We start from the raw sequence: 18,543 nt of genomic DNA, 5'->3' as shown, positions 1-18,543 counted from the left end.
AAAGACATGGGCCAGGCATGGAACATGTTGGAGGCTGGCAAGCTCCAGAGCTGCTACCAGGTTCCTGCCGTTATCAGACACGATGCCTGGGCCCAGGTGCAGCGGCTCAAACCATATTGCTGTCTCATCGAGGAGGGCATCCCTCACCTCGGAGGCAGTGTGCTGTCTGTCCCCCAAGCTGATAAGCTTCAGCACGGCATGCTGACGTCTACCCACGCCAGTGCTGCAACGTTTCCAGCTCGTAGCTGGGGTCAATTTAACGGCGGCGGAGGAGGAGAGTGTTGTTTCAGAGCCCCTGCCAGGAATGATAGGCGGGGAGACGAGGTACACCGGCCCAGTTTGTGACCCAGTTCCAGCCTCAACTACATTCACCCAGTGTGCCGTCAGTGAAATGTAGCATCCCTGTCCGCATGCACTTGTCCACGCGTCGGTGGTCAAGTGGACCTTTGTGCAAAGCGCGGAACTTAGGGCCCGCCTGATGTTGAGTGACACGTACTGGTGCAAGGCGGGGACGGCACACCGGGAGAAGTAGTGACGGCTAGGGACGGCATAGCATAGCCATCAGGTCCCGAAAGCCCAGAGATTCCACAACCCGGACCGGCGACATCTCCTGGGCCAGAAGTTTGGAGATGTGCGTGTTCAAGGCTTGCACATGTGGGGGGTTAGCGCTGTATTTTTGCCTGCGCTCAAATGTCTGAGAGATGGTGGGTTGCCGGGAGGAGGTGCATGATGGTGCAGGAGAAGGAGCTGAGACAGGAACAGGGGAGGATGAGGGAGAAGTCCCCAAAGTGGCGGAGCCACATGTTGCGGTGTCCTGGCTGGTGCTCTAGACTGCAGCGCCTGCACTGGCAACAGTCGGAGAGGCAGTGGTGGCAACGCCGGACGACGATTGTCCTGTGTTTGTTCTCTCCCACTGAGCCGAGTGCTTGAATTCCAAATGACAGCGCATGGAAGTGGTCGAAACGTTGCTCTTTTCAGAGCCCCTACTCAGTTTCAAGTGGCAAATTGTGCAAACCGCACTATATTTGTCCTCCGCACATTCCTTGAAAAATCTCCACACCATCGAGGAATGTGCCTTCGATGGGGGAGTTTTTATGGACTGGCTATAACAGGGAACATCTTGGGCCATTCTGGGTGTGGCCTGGCTTCGGCGAAGCAGCTGACCTCTGCCTCTGGACATGCCTCTAGCTACCCTCTTTGGTGCTGCACCTCCATCAACATCGACACTGCTTTCCCCATTTGACAACCCTGTCCAGGTTGGGTCAGTGTCCTTGTCACCCACCACCTCCTCTGCCAATTCCTCTCTCGCCTCCTCCTCCTGCACACCGCACATGGCAACAGGCTGCCCTCGTCATCGTCACTGAGGGTGGGTTGCTGGTCAACCACCACAAAATCAATAGGAGATGGAGGAGACTCGAGTGCTTGGGCATCTGGACACAGAAAGTCGTCTGGTAGCTCCGTGGAATTGGGAAATGGAGGGACAGTTAAAGAACCAGAGAACAGCTCCTGGGAGTAGGGAAAGTTGGGATTACTCTGCTGGGAAGATTGGGCATTTTGGGAGGAAGGCTGACCAGAATGTTGTGTAGGAGGAGGAGTTGAGGTAGAGGCTGACTGGTTTGTGGATAATGTGGTGGAAGCATTATCCGCCAGCCATTGTAACACATGTTCCTGGTGCTCGTGCCCTGCACCCTACTTAATGTAGCCAGCAAGCCGGGGACTGTGGAGAAGCGTAATGCTTGCTGCCCATGAGGAGTAGGCATGGAATGCGCTGTGGCTTCACCACGACCTTGCTCCCCAGCAGCATTCCCACGCCCCCGGCCTCGCCCACGTCCCTTACCGGTAGACTTGCGCATTTTTAGATGGTTTTGATGATTTGGTGGCTACACACCGTGACAACCTGGATGAAGCGTTTATAGCCTGATAATTAGAATGCATATCCCACTGATTTTTTGTGGGTGCACACTGTGACAACCTGGATGAAGCGTCTATAGCCTGATAATTAGAATGCATATCCTACTGATTTTTTGTGGGTGCACACTGTGACAACCTGGATGAAGCGTCTATAGCCTGATAATTAGAATGTATATCCCACTGATTTTTTGTGGGTACACATTGTGACAACCTGGATGAAGGGTATATAGCCTGAGAATTAGAATGTATATCCTACTGATTTTTTTGTGGGTACACACTGTGACAATCTGGATGAAGCGTATATAGCCTGAGAATTAGAATGTATATCCCACTGCTTTTTGCAGATACAGCCTGGCTTAATTGCTTTGAATCCCACTTTAGCGTTTGTGGGTAGACATTGTGCCAAGCTTGTTTCAGCTTCTACCTTTAGTGTAGCTCTTAAAAGAGCTGTTGTGGTTCTTCTTTGATATTCCTGCCTAGCAGAATCTAAAACCTATCTAGCCCTCAGCAGATGTCTCTCTCTAACTAAGTGCAAGCACAGAATGAATCAGAGCTGAAGCCGCCTGTTCGTTTGAATCTGAGGTCACATGTCCTCGGCAGCCAATGGCTTTTTCCTAGTTTTTTCAATGCTTCCGTTCTTGTAGTTCCTGTCCCACTTCCCCTGCGCTGTTATTGGTGCAGAAAAAGCGCCAGGTAAGGTGGGAAGGGAATTGAACTGTAAGTGCATTTTCAACGCGGTGTTCGTGATGTCAAATCGAACATGTACTCGATCGAACGCTGTTCGCTCATCTCTAGAGGCTGTCCTTGCTAGGACTGTCTCCATGACTTTTCACCACAGAAAGAGAAGAGATTCCAACAGGGTCGGACTGGGGTGACTAGGGCCCACCAGTGGGATTATTTCCAGGGGCCCACCCTACTGCCATATGTAATATCGCCCGTCCAGTTTTTGCCATTATACACGATTAAAGTGCATTTTCACGCACAATACAGTGTGAAAAACAGCTATGGCTACACTACTACTTCTTTCATGCAACCAAAGATCGCAGTGCCCTTTGGGACTCTTTCACATTAGTGAATGGAGTCGCATTGGGTCCCTCAGGTTGCAATGTGACTCCATTCACTAACATGAGTGAAAGAATCACAGGGCGACACATCTTTGGTTGTATGACGGAAGTTATAGTGTAGCCATAGCCTTATGCTAGGTTCACAACAGCGGCAATCTCTCCGTCATACAGGTCCACAATGGGACCAGAATGACGGAGAGGTGGACTATCAAAATGGCGGTTACACACAGACAGTGGCAGACCTCATTAACATAATGAGGTCCGCCAGGTGTCAGCCATTTTCAGGCAGATAAGGGTATGTTCACACATCAGTATGCCATCCGTCCGTTTGAATTCAGTTTGACACTTCAAAATGGACTGAGGCACATACTGATTGTATACTGTCGGGGGAAAATCATAATACCCCAGAGATATGCTGTCTGTAAAGGAAAATTAATTAACAGGCCAAGATCGGCCTCCGCCATCTTAGCCTGGAGAACCACAAGACACATGGTGGTCGTGTATCAAAATGGATTCTGGTTTAATGGTGGCTAGAACAAAGTATATATCACATGGCATAGACAGAACAGGATTGGCTAGTATAATTAGCCTAACATCTATTGGTGGAGAAGTTTGTAACAATAGCCCTGATGCATATCTATTGGATAAGAAACTGGAGAGAGGACACACCCCCCTGAGGGCTGGCTTTACTCTAAAATGGAGTCTTGTGAGCACATGGTAGCCGCATGTATCAATCAAAATGGCAGCCATCAGCACATGTCTCAAATACACATCCTAGATGTCTATCTCATGGTATTCTAAAGACAATAGACATCCTTGTTGGAGACAATTAACTTAATTACCCTTCTCTTGTCCCTTTATCTTAAAAAGGGTCTTTGGTCTTTGATCCTTCCTAACAATGCCCGTGGTTCCTGCCGAACTGTCTCCATTTTAATTAGTTTCTTTGTAAGATAGCATCACCCAATACACAGAGCATAGTATTTACATAACCAGTCTGGCAAGATCCAAACTGCATCTCTCTGGGAGAGAGAGATGGACAGATAGAACCATCTCAGCCCCCACCTCTATACACAATTTTTCATAAGATATTATTGTTCCCCCACAATTCCCCCATTAAGACATTTATTATTTTTCATATCAGATGAGTACGTTCACTTAGTTCCCTAAATGCCAGCCCTGCTGGATTCCCCATCTGATATTTTTTTTTATAAATGTCTACCACTTATATCTATCTTTATCATAACATCTATTAAAACATATCAAAATTAATTTGAAAGAAAATACTATATACACAATATGCCCATGGCAATTTGTACAATGTTTTGCCATATCCCCATTATCCTTTTAGGAAAGCAAAACAAAAAAACAAACAAATAATGTCCATTTCTTCATTCCTGCCGTGATTCAGGAATCTTTGTATAATGGGAAGCAGGTATCCTCCAATTTGACGGAGGTGGCAGTTGTCATCAGCACTTAGGAGGGGCCGTCTTTCTGATATGTCTTTTCACTATCACTCAATCACCACCTGCAAGCTATGTGCTCCTGGAAAAAATCAAAAGATCAAACAGGGTCTAGAATAGAAGAAAACGCCTGTTCATGTGTTACTTTCAGTCTTTGACACAAGTTCTGGACATAGCTGGCAGTACTTATCATACTTAAGTTGTGAAGTCTGGGGAAAATACAACCCTTAGTCTAAGCACCCTTCCATAAAGCACCTTGAGTGTGCACTTAAACCTTTTCTACTTTGCCTGAACTCTGCTCAATCCCCAATACATACATTATTTTATTCATTATTTCACCTGTGACATGTGTACCTCTATCAGACTCTATCCTCTCAGGTATCCCCAATCTACACACAAGCTCAGATATCAATTTCTTGGCAGTTACCTGCGTCGTTGCTCGGCTGATCCAACCTGAGACCAAATCTCCACACAGACCAACACATTTGTACGTTGTAAATTCAGGCAATTGTATGTAATGGATACAGGGGTTTTGGTGTGCATGCGGTGTGTCTTAACTACCTGTCCTGGATTGTGTAGAGCACATATGTGACATGCTTTTATGTGATTCCCTGCAGCCCTTCCAAATCCTGAGGCAACCCATAACTTACCCACTAGTGACTCCATGGCATTTCGAGAGGCATGCACCTTACCGTGGGCCAAACCAGCCATTTGGGGGTATGCTGCTGCGGGCAGACACAGTCTATCCCCCATTTTCCACATTCCTTCACATTCTCTGGCACCAGCCTTTGTCCATTTCTCAATTTCCTCACCAGTCACCTAAGAGTACAGCCCCTTGGGGTCTGCTATTTTTCTCACCTGGTTGAGACCCTTCCATGGTGGTAGCACCGCTGCTCAATCAGCCTTCTCATTTCCAATACTCTCAGGGTCTCTTCCCTTTGTGTGAGCTCTGACTTTCACAATTGCCAACTGCTTACGGAGCAATATGGCCATATCTCAACTGACTTACTAAGTTTCCATTCTTAATTGGTTCGCCCTGTGCCGTCAGGAAGTTCCTGGACCTCCATATTGGACCATAACCATGTGCAATGCCAAACGCATACCTGGAGTCAGTGTAAATGTTTGCTGTGCTATCAGGCGTCTATAAGGTCAGCCTCTTATACTGACATGTGTGGTGGAAGGGCTTCTTATACTATGGTGTCATGTATAATGACTACAGCATGCCCTGTATTCAAATTTGCCTTTTTCTGTTAGGTACCTGGAACCGTCCACAAACATCTCATAGTCAGGATTCTCCAATGGGGCATCAGTGACATGACTGAAGCCGCCTCTTCTGAGAGGGAGTTTAAAAATATCTCATCTACTAATATCTCATCATCTACTCCCCTTTGAATCATGAACTCCTACTGGTATAAGAGTTGCAGGATTCAAAAGTCAAATAACGCTGAAATGAGATGTTTTGAGGAGGATTGTAGAGCAAATTCCATGTTACTCTATCTTGCCAAAGAAATATGACATCTGTCTATCTGTGTGAGGATTGCCTTACCACCGTTCTGATAGAGGAAAACACATCAGGTTCAGGTCTGTCTATCTGTAGCACAAAAAAATTAAAATTATCAACATATCACAATAATATTCACTTAATTTCCCATAAAACATTTGCCTAATCTTTTAATACTCTGCCTATTTCTGGCAGTGTCACATCCCCTATCACTTCTCTTGACTCTTTTTAGTTAAGGTGACAATAAGAGACACTTCTAATTAGATTTCCAGTGTCTCACTTTAAGCTATACAGGGCAATACAATACTCTATTTGCCCTTTAGCCATTATACAATAGGACTTTTGAGACCTAATTAAGACACTAATTAAGACATTCTGTTGTTTGAGGGTCCAGCCATTGTAAGTGGCTGGCTGGCTAAAACTTGCCAAACCTGTATTCAGACTTATTTATACAATCCTAAGTAAATTCAATTCTCTACAACTCCTAATTATTCCAGAATTACAACTAATTCATTAAATGCTCAAAATATATCAGCAGAGAAGGCAAAAACTTTATGGGATCAATCTATCTTCCCCTCCCCCATCATAACAAGAATTTATACACAAAAACACATTACAGAGCAGATATCCGAGTGCCTTCTGATCTACTTAGTCAGATGTCTATCACCTTGTAGCAAACAATGCCGCAGAAATACCACTTTTGTTTTGTAAAACTACGATTTATCTTTACCTGCGTGTACATATTAAGATAGCTCACATGCATTGCCTACCCCTTTATGGTGCCTAATCCCATATCAGAAGGATCAATCTGAATAGAAATGATCAATAACATTTTACAAGTATTCGATACAACTTTTTCACAAAATAATTCCCAATTGTTAACATTCATGGGTTTATAGTATAAACTCATAACCAATAAACACTGAGTACCTAGTACATGTACATGGTATATCAAGTACATCTCATATTCACCAGAAGACATATATATATATATTCAACGATGGAAAAGAACTCATATCTACTTGTCACCCCCTCTGTGGGACTATCAGCATTCAATTTCTTCATCTGCTCCCTGTGGAGTCTAAAAATGTAACAATATAAACATGAACAAACAGAGCATGTGCATATAGCAATACATGTAACACATATGGGCCCATTCATATACATACATGCAAACTTCACACTGGAGCTCCAGACACACACACATCCATTAAATCATAAAGAACTTGTCAAATTTTCTTATTTTCCTACAAATAATCACAGAGTTAGTTATAATTCCTGCACAGCTCAATATTGAAGAAAAATAAACAAAACATGTGATTTAGATGCCTTCGTCTTCTCCTCAATGTGTATATCACTGGAAAATAAACATAATGATGATTATCTAAAATTTATGACATTAATCCAATTCTAAAGACATTAAATATGATTTAAACAGCCAATACTGATACCAACATTACATATTAATATCTTTGTGCAGTTTTTGAATATGTCTATGGCAAACCCCTCTCTTCTAATTACCACAGATGTTCAGAACCTTTTAAACTATATTTGAGGTTTCGCCTTAAGGGCCAACTGCCAGAATTTTAACATTTTTCTTTCTGAGATTCCAATCAAAGTTTTTACCACTGTTACACAAGGTTTAAAAATCAAATACTGGCATTTCTAAAAACAGCTTAAATTATACAGTTACAAATTGTTAAACCATATATTCATAATTCTCCATACATTATACCAATGATGTTACATCGTATCACTCATAGCTAAAATCTTAGCTAACTGCCGTGTCTCCCCTCCCCCCTTCTTGCTACCAAACCTGTATACCATGATACCTCTGCTGTGGATATATACGAGTCACACTGGGGGGAGGGGCCTGACCTTCATCATCACTCACATGGCACTAACAACACAATGCCATGTGCAGAATGCATTGATCTTTTAACTGGACTGAGTGTGTGTCCACTATGCATTTCCTTACACTAAGGAAAATATACACACACTTAATACCTTATTTCTGTAACCATTCCTTACTTAATTTGTTTTTCCAACTATCCAACATCTTATCAGCAGTTTCTCACCTCCATTTCTAACTGCTCTTTCCTTAAACTATCTTTTGGGTTGATTTCCATACTGGCTGACTCTGCACTCCCCCCATTCTGTTCTTCAATCAGAGCTTATTCCTCTTTGTAACTTATGCTCCTGTATCTGTCCTGCATGATCTAATCTCCATTGGTTCCCAACATTTACTATCAAACAATCCTATCTTAGGAACCCCTGCTCTCTTAAGGATTTTTTATTTATTTATTTATTTATTTTTTTTTCCTTTTTCTTTTACTTGGGCGGCAACTTCTCTCTCTCTCTCTTTCTATTAGTTCATATGGGGTGTACCATATCTCAGAGGGTCCCTTCCCCATACTAGCTGATGGCCAGTCAGCCGTGAGCTTCCCACCCCTCTAGGGCAATTAAGACAATAGAGGGTCACTCTTGACTACTCGAGGGTCATACATATTTCTCCCCAGGGTCACACAGATCGCTCTGGGGGTCATGCCGACTTCTCTTAGTGGGATCTCCCAAACAGTCACTCTGTTTTCACTGAACTAATCTCTAATGTACAAGTTTCCGGTATCTGTGCTCAAGGCAAAACCTATTCTGAACACCCCTGAATCTTTACACGTACTTGCGCGGATTCTACTCAGTCCTTAGTGTTTAAACAAGGACTTTTCAATCACTCAGTATTAAGGATGGAGACTGACTCTCCCTTCTATGCCTCCCTATACACTTTATAACAGATGTATCAATCAAATGACAGCATGGACAGTATACAAAGAATGAGGTATAACATTCCCACCCCCTTTACAGACAATATATTCTACTGGTTCTTCCGAGCTATATAAAAATGGCGTTGATTTTATACTATATGCAGCACTAACCTCACTTATCAACACACAGGATCCGGGACACGTAGAAACTCAGATTAATTATTTGGTAAAGCAAACGCTTACCTTTCTTTCAGCGCTGATTTATTCATCTGAGGTCCTCCGTGCCCGTCTCCAAATCGGTTGGTGAGTGGATCAGTACACTATCGGCTGCACATCAAACGATCATCAACGCCCTCACGTTGGGCGCCAGTTTCTGTCGGGGGAAAATCATAATACCCCAGAGATATGCTGTCTGTAAAGGAAAATTAATTAACAGGCCAAGATCGGCCTCCGCCATCTTAGCCTGGAGAACCACAAGACACATGGTGGTCGTGTATCAAAATGGATTCTGGTTTAATGGTGGCTAGAACAAAGTATATATCACATGGCATAGACAGAACAGGATTGGCTAGTATAATTAGCCTAACATCTATTGGTGGAGAAGTTTGTAACAATAGCCCTGATGCATATCTATTGGATAAGAAACTGGAGAGAGGACACACCCCCCTGAGGGCTGGCTTTACTCTAAAATGGAGTCTTGTGAGCACATGGTAGCCGCATGTATCAATCAAAATGGCAGCCATCAGCACATGTCTCAAATACACATCCTAGATGTCTATCTCATGGTATTCTAAAGACAATAGACATCCTTGTTGGAGACAATTAACTTAATTACCCTTCTCTTGTCCCTTTATCTTAAAAAGGGTCTTTGGTCTTTGATCCTTCCTAACAATGCCCGTGGTTCCTGCCGAACTGTCTCCATTTTAATTAGTTTCTTTGTAAGATAGCATCACCCAATACACAGAGCATAGTATTTACATAACCAGTCTGGCAAGATCCAAACTGCATCTCTCTGGGAGAGAGAGATGGACAGATAGAACCATCTCAGCCCCCACCTCTATACACAATTTTTCATAAGATATTATTGTTCCCCCACAATACTGACACCTTTTTATGCTGATAGCAAACGCTCTCCGTCCCCTAGAGGACAGATAAGGGGATTACAAGTAGCAATTGTAACCAGAGTAGAGATCAGTATGTGTATCAGTCCGTTCTGAAGTGTCAAACTGAATTCAAACGGACGGATGGCATACTGATGTGTGAACATATCCTAAGTCCTCAGCGTTTCTGAAACTTGGATATTGTTATGCTGGAGCTCTAGAAAAGGGCACTAGCATAACAATAGAGTGGGACATTATCTATGGGGTGGGTGGACTACAACTCTCAACAGTTCCAGGGCATCTGGAGCTGCTGGGAGTTGTAGTAATTGAAAGATTTGGGGGCATCTCTCGATTGTCCACCTCAGACAGCGGGGGGATTGGGGGTGCTAGCAGTACCATTACAATAAATCACAACATTACAATAAATACAATGCAGTAATATTTTGTGCAGTAATACTCACAGGAGACGTCTTCCCACATTTCCCTTTGGACCGCCATGACCACTTCTTCCAGCTGTGACTTGACTCTGTAAAGTTTGAAACACAGACATCTTTGACTCCTCACTTCTCCATGTACCCAACCTATATATATATATATATATATATATATATATATATATATATATATATATATAATATATACAGCCCCTGCAGCCTATATAATACCCCACAGTGGCACAATAGATTGTGGGGCATAATAGAGGTTGCAGGGGGGCCACTGTAGGGCATAATAGAGGTTACAGGGGCCACAGTGGACCCTTCAATCTCTATTATGCCCCACAGTTGCACACCCATGAACTATTATTATACTCGGGGGTCTTTTCAGACCCTGAGTATAATAATCGGAGCCCCAGGGAAGGTGAGAGAACATAATAAACACTGTTACTCACCTCGCTGGGATCCGATTTTACTCCTAGCAGGCTTTGGGCCTATATGGTAATGTGTCAGACGTCACGTGGTCTGGGATAATACCATATAGGCCCAAAGCCTGTGCTAGCAGTACCATACAGGCCCAAAGCCTGTGCTCGCAGTAACAGGTTATTACTACTACCACAGGCTTCGGGCCTATATGTTACAGCTAGAACAGGCTTCGGGCCTATATGGTAATATTCCAGCTAGGAGTAACACCGGATCCCGGAGAGGTGAGTAACACTGTTTATTATGTTCCCTCACCTCCCCTGGGGCTCTGATTATTATACTCAGGGGTCTGAAAAGACCCCCAAGTATAATATCAGCGGCAGTGGGTCACGGCCTGGCCCAGGCCTATTCACTACCGCCCGCCGCGGCCTAAAGTACAAGGGGAAGCGGGGGCGGCAGTGAACAGGTCCGGGTTGGTAATAGGCCGCTGCCTGCTGGTAGATACTCCATCAGGCAGCGGCCTATTATAAAACAAAAAAAAGTTATTATACTTACCGACCGACCGCGCGCTGCTGCTGCTCCCGCCGCATCCTCTTCTGTCAGACGTCTCTGTATCAGCGTAGGCGGCATGATGACGCCGCCTACGCTGATACGTAGATGGCTGAACAAGCCCAAGGAGAGCGGTAGCTCTCCTTGCGCTGGTTCTTAGGATTAGGGGAGGCGCCCTAAGCGCCTCCCCTAATCCTCCTCTGACATGGGCAGGGGCCCGATTGAAATGTCAGGGGCCCGATCGGGCCCCTAACCACCCGATCCACCCCATTGATGATCGGGCCCCTGCCTATGCTAAAATGATTAGCAGTATAGTCGGGGCCCGGGGGCCCACCGGGGGATCCCCCGGTGCTCCGGCGGGCCAGTCCGACCCTGGATTCCAATGAATAAATGACAAACTGTACTAAAGCTACAAAACTATATATCAAGCTTCTCAGCCTTTTCTGCTCTAGAATTTGCTTCTGGCAGATTAGAAGGCATTTTCCATGTGACAGATTATAACCCTTTAATGACCTGCATATGTTAGTCATGGTTTCTATATTGGTTATTTATTCTGCCACAATTGAATTTCTGCGTCAGTTGTGGTACCACAGCTGGGAACCTGCTTACAACGCCTAAGATCACCAAACCTCCAAGCTTGGGTATTTAATAGAGATGAGCGAACACTAAAATGTTCGAGGTTCGAAATTCGATTCAAACAGCTGCTCACTGTTCGAGTGTTCGAATGGGTTTCGAACCCCATTATAGTCTATGGGGAACATATACTCGTTAAGGGGGAAACCCAAATCCGTGTCTGGAGGGTCACCAAGTCCACTATGACACCCCAGGAAATGATACCAACACCCTGGAATGACACTGGGACAGCAGGGGAAGCATGTCTGGGGGCATAAAAGTCACTTTATTTCATGGAAATCCCTGTTAGTTTGCGATTTTCGCAAGCTAACTTTTCCCCATAGAAATGCATTGGCCAGTGCTGATTGGACAGAGTACGGAACTCGACCAATCAGCGCTGGCTCTGCTGGAGGAGGCGGAGTCTAAGATCGCTCCACACCAGTCTCCATTCAGGTCCGACCTTAGACTCCGCCTCCTCCGGCAGAGCCAGCGCTGATTGGCCGAAGGCTGGCCAATGCATTCCTATGCGAATGCAGAGACTTAGCAGTGCTGAGCCAGTTCTGCTCAACTACACATCTGATGCACACTCGGCACTGCTACATCAGATGTAGCAATCTGATGTAGCAGAGCCGAGGGTGCACTAGAACCCCTGTGCAAACTCAGTTCACACTAATAGAATGCATTGGCCAGCGCTGATTGGCCAATGCATTCTATTAGCCCGATGAAGTAGAGCTGAATGTGTGTGCTAAGCACACACATTCAGCTCTACTTCATCGGGCTAATAGAATGCATTGGCCAGCGCTGATTGGCCAGAGTACGGAACTCGACCAATCAGCGCTGGCTCTGCTGGAGGAGGCAGAGTCTAAGATCGCTCCACACCAGTCTCCATTCCGGTCCGACCTTAGACTCCGCCTCCTCCAGCAGAGCCAGCACTGATTGGCCGAATTCCGTACTCTAGCCAATCAGTGCTGGCCAATGCATTCTATTGGCGTGATGAAACAGTGCTGAATGTGTGTGTTTAGCTCAACTACACCGGTGGAGTAGTTGAGCTAAGCACACAGATTCAGCTCTGCTTCAATCAGCGCTGGCCAATGCATTCTATTAGCTTGATGAAGCAGAGTGTGCACAAGGGTTCAAGCGCACACTCGGCTCTGATGTAGCAGAGCCGAGGCTGCACAAGGGTTCAAGCGCACCCTCGGCTCTGATGTAGCAGAGCCGAGGGTGCACTTGAACCCTTGTGCACCCTCGGCTCTGCTACATCAGAGCCAAGGGTGCACTTGAACCCTTGTGCACACTTGGCTCTGCTACATCAGAGTTGATGGTGCGCTTGAACCCTTGTGCACACTCTGCTTCATCAAGCTAATAGAATGCATTGGCCAGCGCTGATTGAAGCAGAGCTGAATCTGTGTGCTTAGCTCAACTACTCCACCGGTGTAGTTGAGCTAAACACACACATTCAGCACTGCTTCATCACGCCAATACAATGCATTAGCCAGTGCTGATTGGCCAGAGTATGGAATTCGGCCAATCAGCGCTGGCTCGGCTGGAGGAGGCGGAGTCTAAGGTCGGACCAGAATGGAGACTGGTGTGGAGCAATCTTAGACTCCGCCTCCTCCAGCAGAGCCAGCGCTGATTGGCCGAATTCCGTACTCTGGCCAATCAGCGCTGGCCAGTGCATTCTATTGGCGTGATGAAGCAGTGCTGAATGTGTGTGTTTAGCTCAACTACGCCGGTGGAGTAGTTGAGCTAAACACACACATTCAGCACTGCTTCATCACGCCAATAGAATGCACTGGCCAGCGCTGATTGGCCAGAGTACGGAATTCGGCCAATCAGCGTTGGCTCTGCTGGAGGAGGCGGAGTCTAAGGTCGGACCAGAATGGAGACTGGTGTGGAGCGATCTTAGACTCCCCCTCCTCCAGCAGAGCCAGCGCTGATTGGCCAAAGTACGGAATTCGGCCAATCAGCGCTGGCCAATGCATCCCTATGGGAAAAAGTTTATCTCACAAAAATCACAATTACACACCCGATAGAGCTCCAAAAAGTTATTTTTAATAACATTCTCCCCTAAATAAAGGTTATCTCTGGCTATCCCTGCCTGTACAGCTATCCCTGTCTCATAGTCACAAAGTTCACATTCTCATATGACCCGGATTTGAAATCCACTATTCGTCTAAAATGGAGGTCACCTGATTTCGGCAGCCAATGACTTTTTCCAATTTTTTTCAATGCCCCCGGTGTTGTAGTTCCTCTCCCAACTCCCCTGCGCTGTTATTGGTGCAAAAAAGGCGCCAGGGAAGGTGGGAGGGGAATCGAATTTTGGCGCACTTTACCACGCGGTGTTCGATTCGATTCGAACATGGCGAACACCCTGATATCCGATCGAACATGTGTTCGATAGAACACTGTTCGCTCATCTCTAGTATTTAACCCCTTAGATGTCATGGTCAATAGCAACTGCGGCTCCTAAGGGTTTTTTGAGAAAGAGGACTTAGCTGCAAAAGAGATTACAGAGGTCCAATGCCTTCACATGGCAGACAGGGGCCTAATGAAGGTCCACGGGACTGCCTTAGTATAATCCTATTAGGCAGTCCCATTGGCACGGTTGTCAGAAAATGATAGGCAGTATAATGCATTGTACTACTGTAACATCTTTGCCCATCCGGGCTTTGGCGTCATCTTCCAGCCGCATGCTGCAGCGCAGGAGAAGTGTTCGGTTGTGATTTATTCCGTTGGTTTCTTCCTGCACTGTCTGAACACTGCAATGCAGTGCACTGCACTGCACTGTCTGAACACTGAACACCTTGGTAATTGATTTTCCACCACACCCATCTCCTTCACCTTCAGTTTTCTCTTCTCCTCTAATGGTTAATCTGGCCTTGCCCTGTGATTGACAGCCTGCCTTCCTGTCAACTCTACGGGCGGGTTCTTCCTCCCTATTTAGCCTTGGCTCTCATTCACACCAGTGCTTGCTATTGTCGTGTGCATACTTGCTCCTTGCCATCCCTATTTTTGCTTGCATTCTTATCCTTGACCTCTGGCTTTCCCTACTGACTATTCTTTGGACTCCGATTTGGCACTGCATCGCTCGACTGTTACTGACCCTCGGCTAGCTGACCTCTCTTTGTTGTTGTTCGTCTTGTCTCCGTTTTGTGTTTCACATATACAGGAAGGGACCGTCTTCATGGTTCATGCCTATTACGTAGGATAGGGCCTGGCAATAGGAAGGGACAGTTGGGGGCTTCAGCTTAGGGCTCACTGTCTCTTGTATCCCTTCCCAGGGTTCAACAGCTACTGGGGAATTGCTGTCCTAGCAATTCCCTAACAACTACATAGGCAGCATATAGGACATATATGGTCAATGTGTGGTCAACGACTGGTTAAATTACAGCTTTTACAGGAAAATATACTAACAATGATATAATAGTGTAATAATAATATACAATAATATTTATAAGCAAGTCTTCCTGTAGATGAATGTGATGATTTGTTGTATCCAAAATGATTTATATGAACAACAACTTCTGTAATGTTTTATCTTATTAGGATGATCCAGCAGATGACTCTTTTACTTAATAATAAGGACTCTCTCATCAATCAATTAACAGAGAAGAATGAAAATCTTGTGCACCATCAAATTAAGGACTTAGAAAAGTCCATGCATGAGTTACAAGATGCTTTGCAACAAAAGGAAAGTGAAATCAAGGTAAGAAAGCCATTATTTGTGGCTGAATTCTATGACATAAAGAAATGGTACGGTATGGTAAAATGGTCACTAACTATTCAGATCACTTAGTCTCATGTAATTCTAGACAAAAAATGTAAAACACTGTAATTAAAGTCTATATTGTACGAAAAGTCATGTTTGAAAAGTCATGTGCGGAAAATCTCTCTAAAGTTCTTGCCACTAGGCGTCTCCTTTTTAGCTAATTTGCAGTTCCCTCCCTGTCAATAGAGAGGTTTCAACCATAGATATATTAGATAAGCAAGATGTCTTCCCAATGAGTGGAAGGGGGAGGGTCTGGTCTCTTTACACAGTGAATGCAGATGGGAGGAGTTGATTCTCCTCACAGCCTCCACACATATCTGTAAACTGTTGAAACTGAACATTGTGCGGTATCTCACAGCTTACAATGTAAGAAAAATCAATTTAAGCACTCCTATCGATTTATGTGATTATGGATAACATATTTCTTGACTATGCTGGTAAATTGCTATTTTCCTTTGTCATGGATCCTATAGGTTGCATTATGCCTGCATTGTTCCTGAATCCTCTATACTATGTTCACTTAGGCTTTTCTAAGCTATTCCTTTGCTATTGTAAAGTTACTCCTTACAGAACTGCATGTAACTAAACCAGTATTAGTAGTAATTGATAGGGGAAGGGATCAGACTGCTCCTTATTGAGCACGTCCCCTGTCTCATAGACAAATTTACAATGTCCTGCAGCCATAATGTGATTTTTATACAGTCATAGAACAGACTGCTAAGAAAGACCCAGCAGATATTTCAACTTTTTAGGAAAACTCAGGTAACTTATAAATGAGTATGCGCTCCCCGCTCTGCTTAATGCCTTAGGCACTACTTACCATATTTGATGGACCTACTCTCATGCCCGTCGCTTCTGGATAGCCATCGATAGAATGACACAATGGCTATTTGGACAATCTCTCCCTTTATCGGCCCTTTATTTTTCATCTTAATCTTAAACCTGCCATCCTCTAATATGCCCAGTTTAAAATATTCCAATACGTTCTACTGGCTGCCCGAAACCACATTGCTTTTAAATGGAGAAACATTATTTTTTCAGTAACCAATGTGGTTTGGCGCATTGATACTTTTATGCTACATGAAAAAATTAACGCCATTGTCTCTAATACTCGACTTTGATAAGATTTGGTCCCCTTAGGTTTATAGAACTAGCATCCAGGGTCTACCATACCTTCATCTCTGATTGTGATGTATGATTGAGTATCTCTCTCACACCCTCTATTCCAATCAGGATTCCCCACTCACATTTCAATATCTGTCTGTATCTTAGCGCTACACCCCCTTCATACTCTTCCCAGTGTTGGTTTTATTACCTTTTTACTCCCCCTCCTTACTTTATGCCTCTGCTTGCCACGATTGTATAGCCGTTTCTACATTGTATATTTGTAAAGTTTTCCATTCTCTGTATTTGTACTTTGATTGCCTTCATATTTGCCATGTTTTATTTCGCTGCAATATATTTCAATAAATACCTTTTGAAACAAAAGGGGTATGCCATGTATGTAATGTAAAGATAATTAAAAGTCAAACATTTTTTGCAAATATGTATGATTGGCCTAAGCAGTCATGTGCGACGCAGGAGAATCTTCAGCAAAAGTGCAGTGCATGCTGTACAGAATAACGGATGTTGACATATGATTATGCTTTATATGTCTTACCTTCCCTGACCTCCTACCTGACTTGTGAAAATCCTGGATAATACCTTTAAGTTCTTCTTAAGTTCTGGTAATCAAATCAATATACAGAAGTCCTTCTTTGTTCTGCTGTCCACACAGACAAATTAATATAGGGGGAAAAACCATAGGGAAAAAAATAAATCGTGAAAGGGGGGAAAAATAAATTGTGAACAGAGTGAGATTTGGCTTATCTGAAGATATGAAGAGAACTAAACCAAAGACTGTACCATTAGTGTGCTTTACATGTTTTTTTTTACAGAAAAAAAGGTTGTGACATGGTGCCTCTGCGTTTACCAATTGGGTCCTGTGTTCAAACTAAGGATGTTTGTGCTTGAGCTCGCACCCACTTTTTATAAAACTGGCCCTATTGTGCACGTGTGCAAAAGAGAAAAAAATAGATTGTGAGCTGGAGCTGGGCGATTAATCGTAAAATAGGCAAAACATCAACCAGGATAACCGATGTGACTTTGTTCACACCAGTTATTTTGATTCTTACAATATTTGCAGTTCACTTCAGGCTGAACACATTTGAAACAGAACTACCAGTATGTTCGCATGGAGTTTTTTGCAGGCATTTGATTGGGAGCTGCTCGCTTTTTTTTCCTGCTAGTGTTTTTTTTCTGCTAGCGGGAAAAAGAAGTGAGATGCCCTATCTTCCCACGTCTGAGACATCCGCAGCGTGAGACTCCCTCCTGAGTAGGCCCATTGATTTGGGCCTAATCAGGAGCGGAATGTCACGACTCAATGCCGGTGCACTGCATTGACTTCCCGTCGCAGCTAGCGGCGCAGAGTTTACACGGCAGAATTTGGTTTCCGCCGCATGAGCACACCCTTATACTCGGTTCTGAAGAGAGACTAGAGTATAATAAGTGGAGGCCAAGGGAAATTGAGCAAACATAAAAACTAGTGTTACTCACCCCTCCTGGGGTCCAGTGTGATTACCTGCTGTCCTTGCGATTTTACCTGTAGTTAGGCACCGCGCAGGCCTGGAGAGGTAAGTAAAGGCGGGTTCACATCTGCTCTCGTGTGTGCTTTAAGAAATCTTGCTGGGTTTCCGTCTTCTGCCCAGAGAAACTGGACAGGGGACGGAAACCCGGCAGTCAGTTTTCAAACCCATTCAGGTGAATGGGTTTGAAAAGTTAGTACCTGTGAGCGTTTTGTACCTGTCCGCTGTGAAACCGTTTTTTTTAACCAGACATAAAGTTGGACATGCAGAACTTTGTGTCTGGTTAAAAAAAAAAAAGTTTTGACGCGGACAAGTACAAAACGCTCACGGGTGCTCA

The 18,543-nt window shown here is 44.4% G+C and overlaps 1 protein-coding gene across 1 annotated transcript in view; it reads left to right on the top strand.

Annotated features, from left to right (window-relative positions):
• PDE4DIP (phosphodiesterase 4D interacting protein) overlaps positions 1 to 18,543 on the top strand; it is a 184,743-nt gene that overhangs the window by 44,183 nt on the left and 122,017 nt on the right. Inside the window, exon 5 of the mRNA XM_075286675.1 lies at positions 15,360 to 15,519. Coding sequence (XP_075142776.1) covers positions 15,360 to 15,519 — 160 coding nt within the window. The remainder of the gene's footprint in view (positions 1 to 15,359; positions 15,520 to 18,543) is intronic.

This window comes from Leptodactylus fuscus, chromosome 9 (assembly GCF_031893055.1).
Source record: "Leptodactylus fuscus isolate aLepFus1 chromosome 9, aLepFus1.hap2, whole genome shotgun sequence".
Taxonomy (NCBI): Eukaryota; Metazoa; Chordata; class Amphibia; order Anura; family Leptodactylidae; genus Leptodactylus; species Leptodactylus fuscus.
Note: the sequence above shows the minus strand (reverse complement) of the source record. Positions and strands in the feature narration are given on the sequence as shown.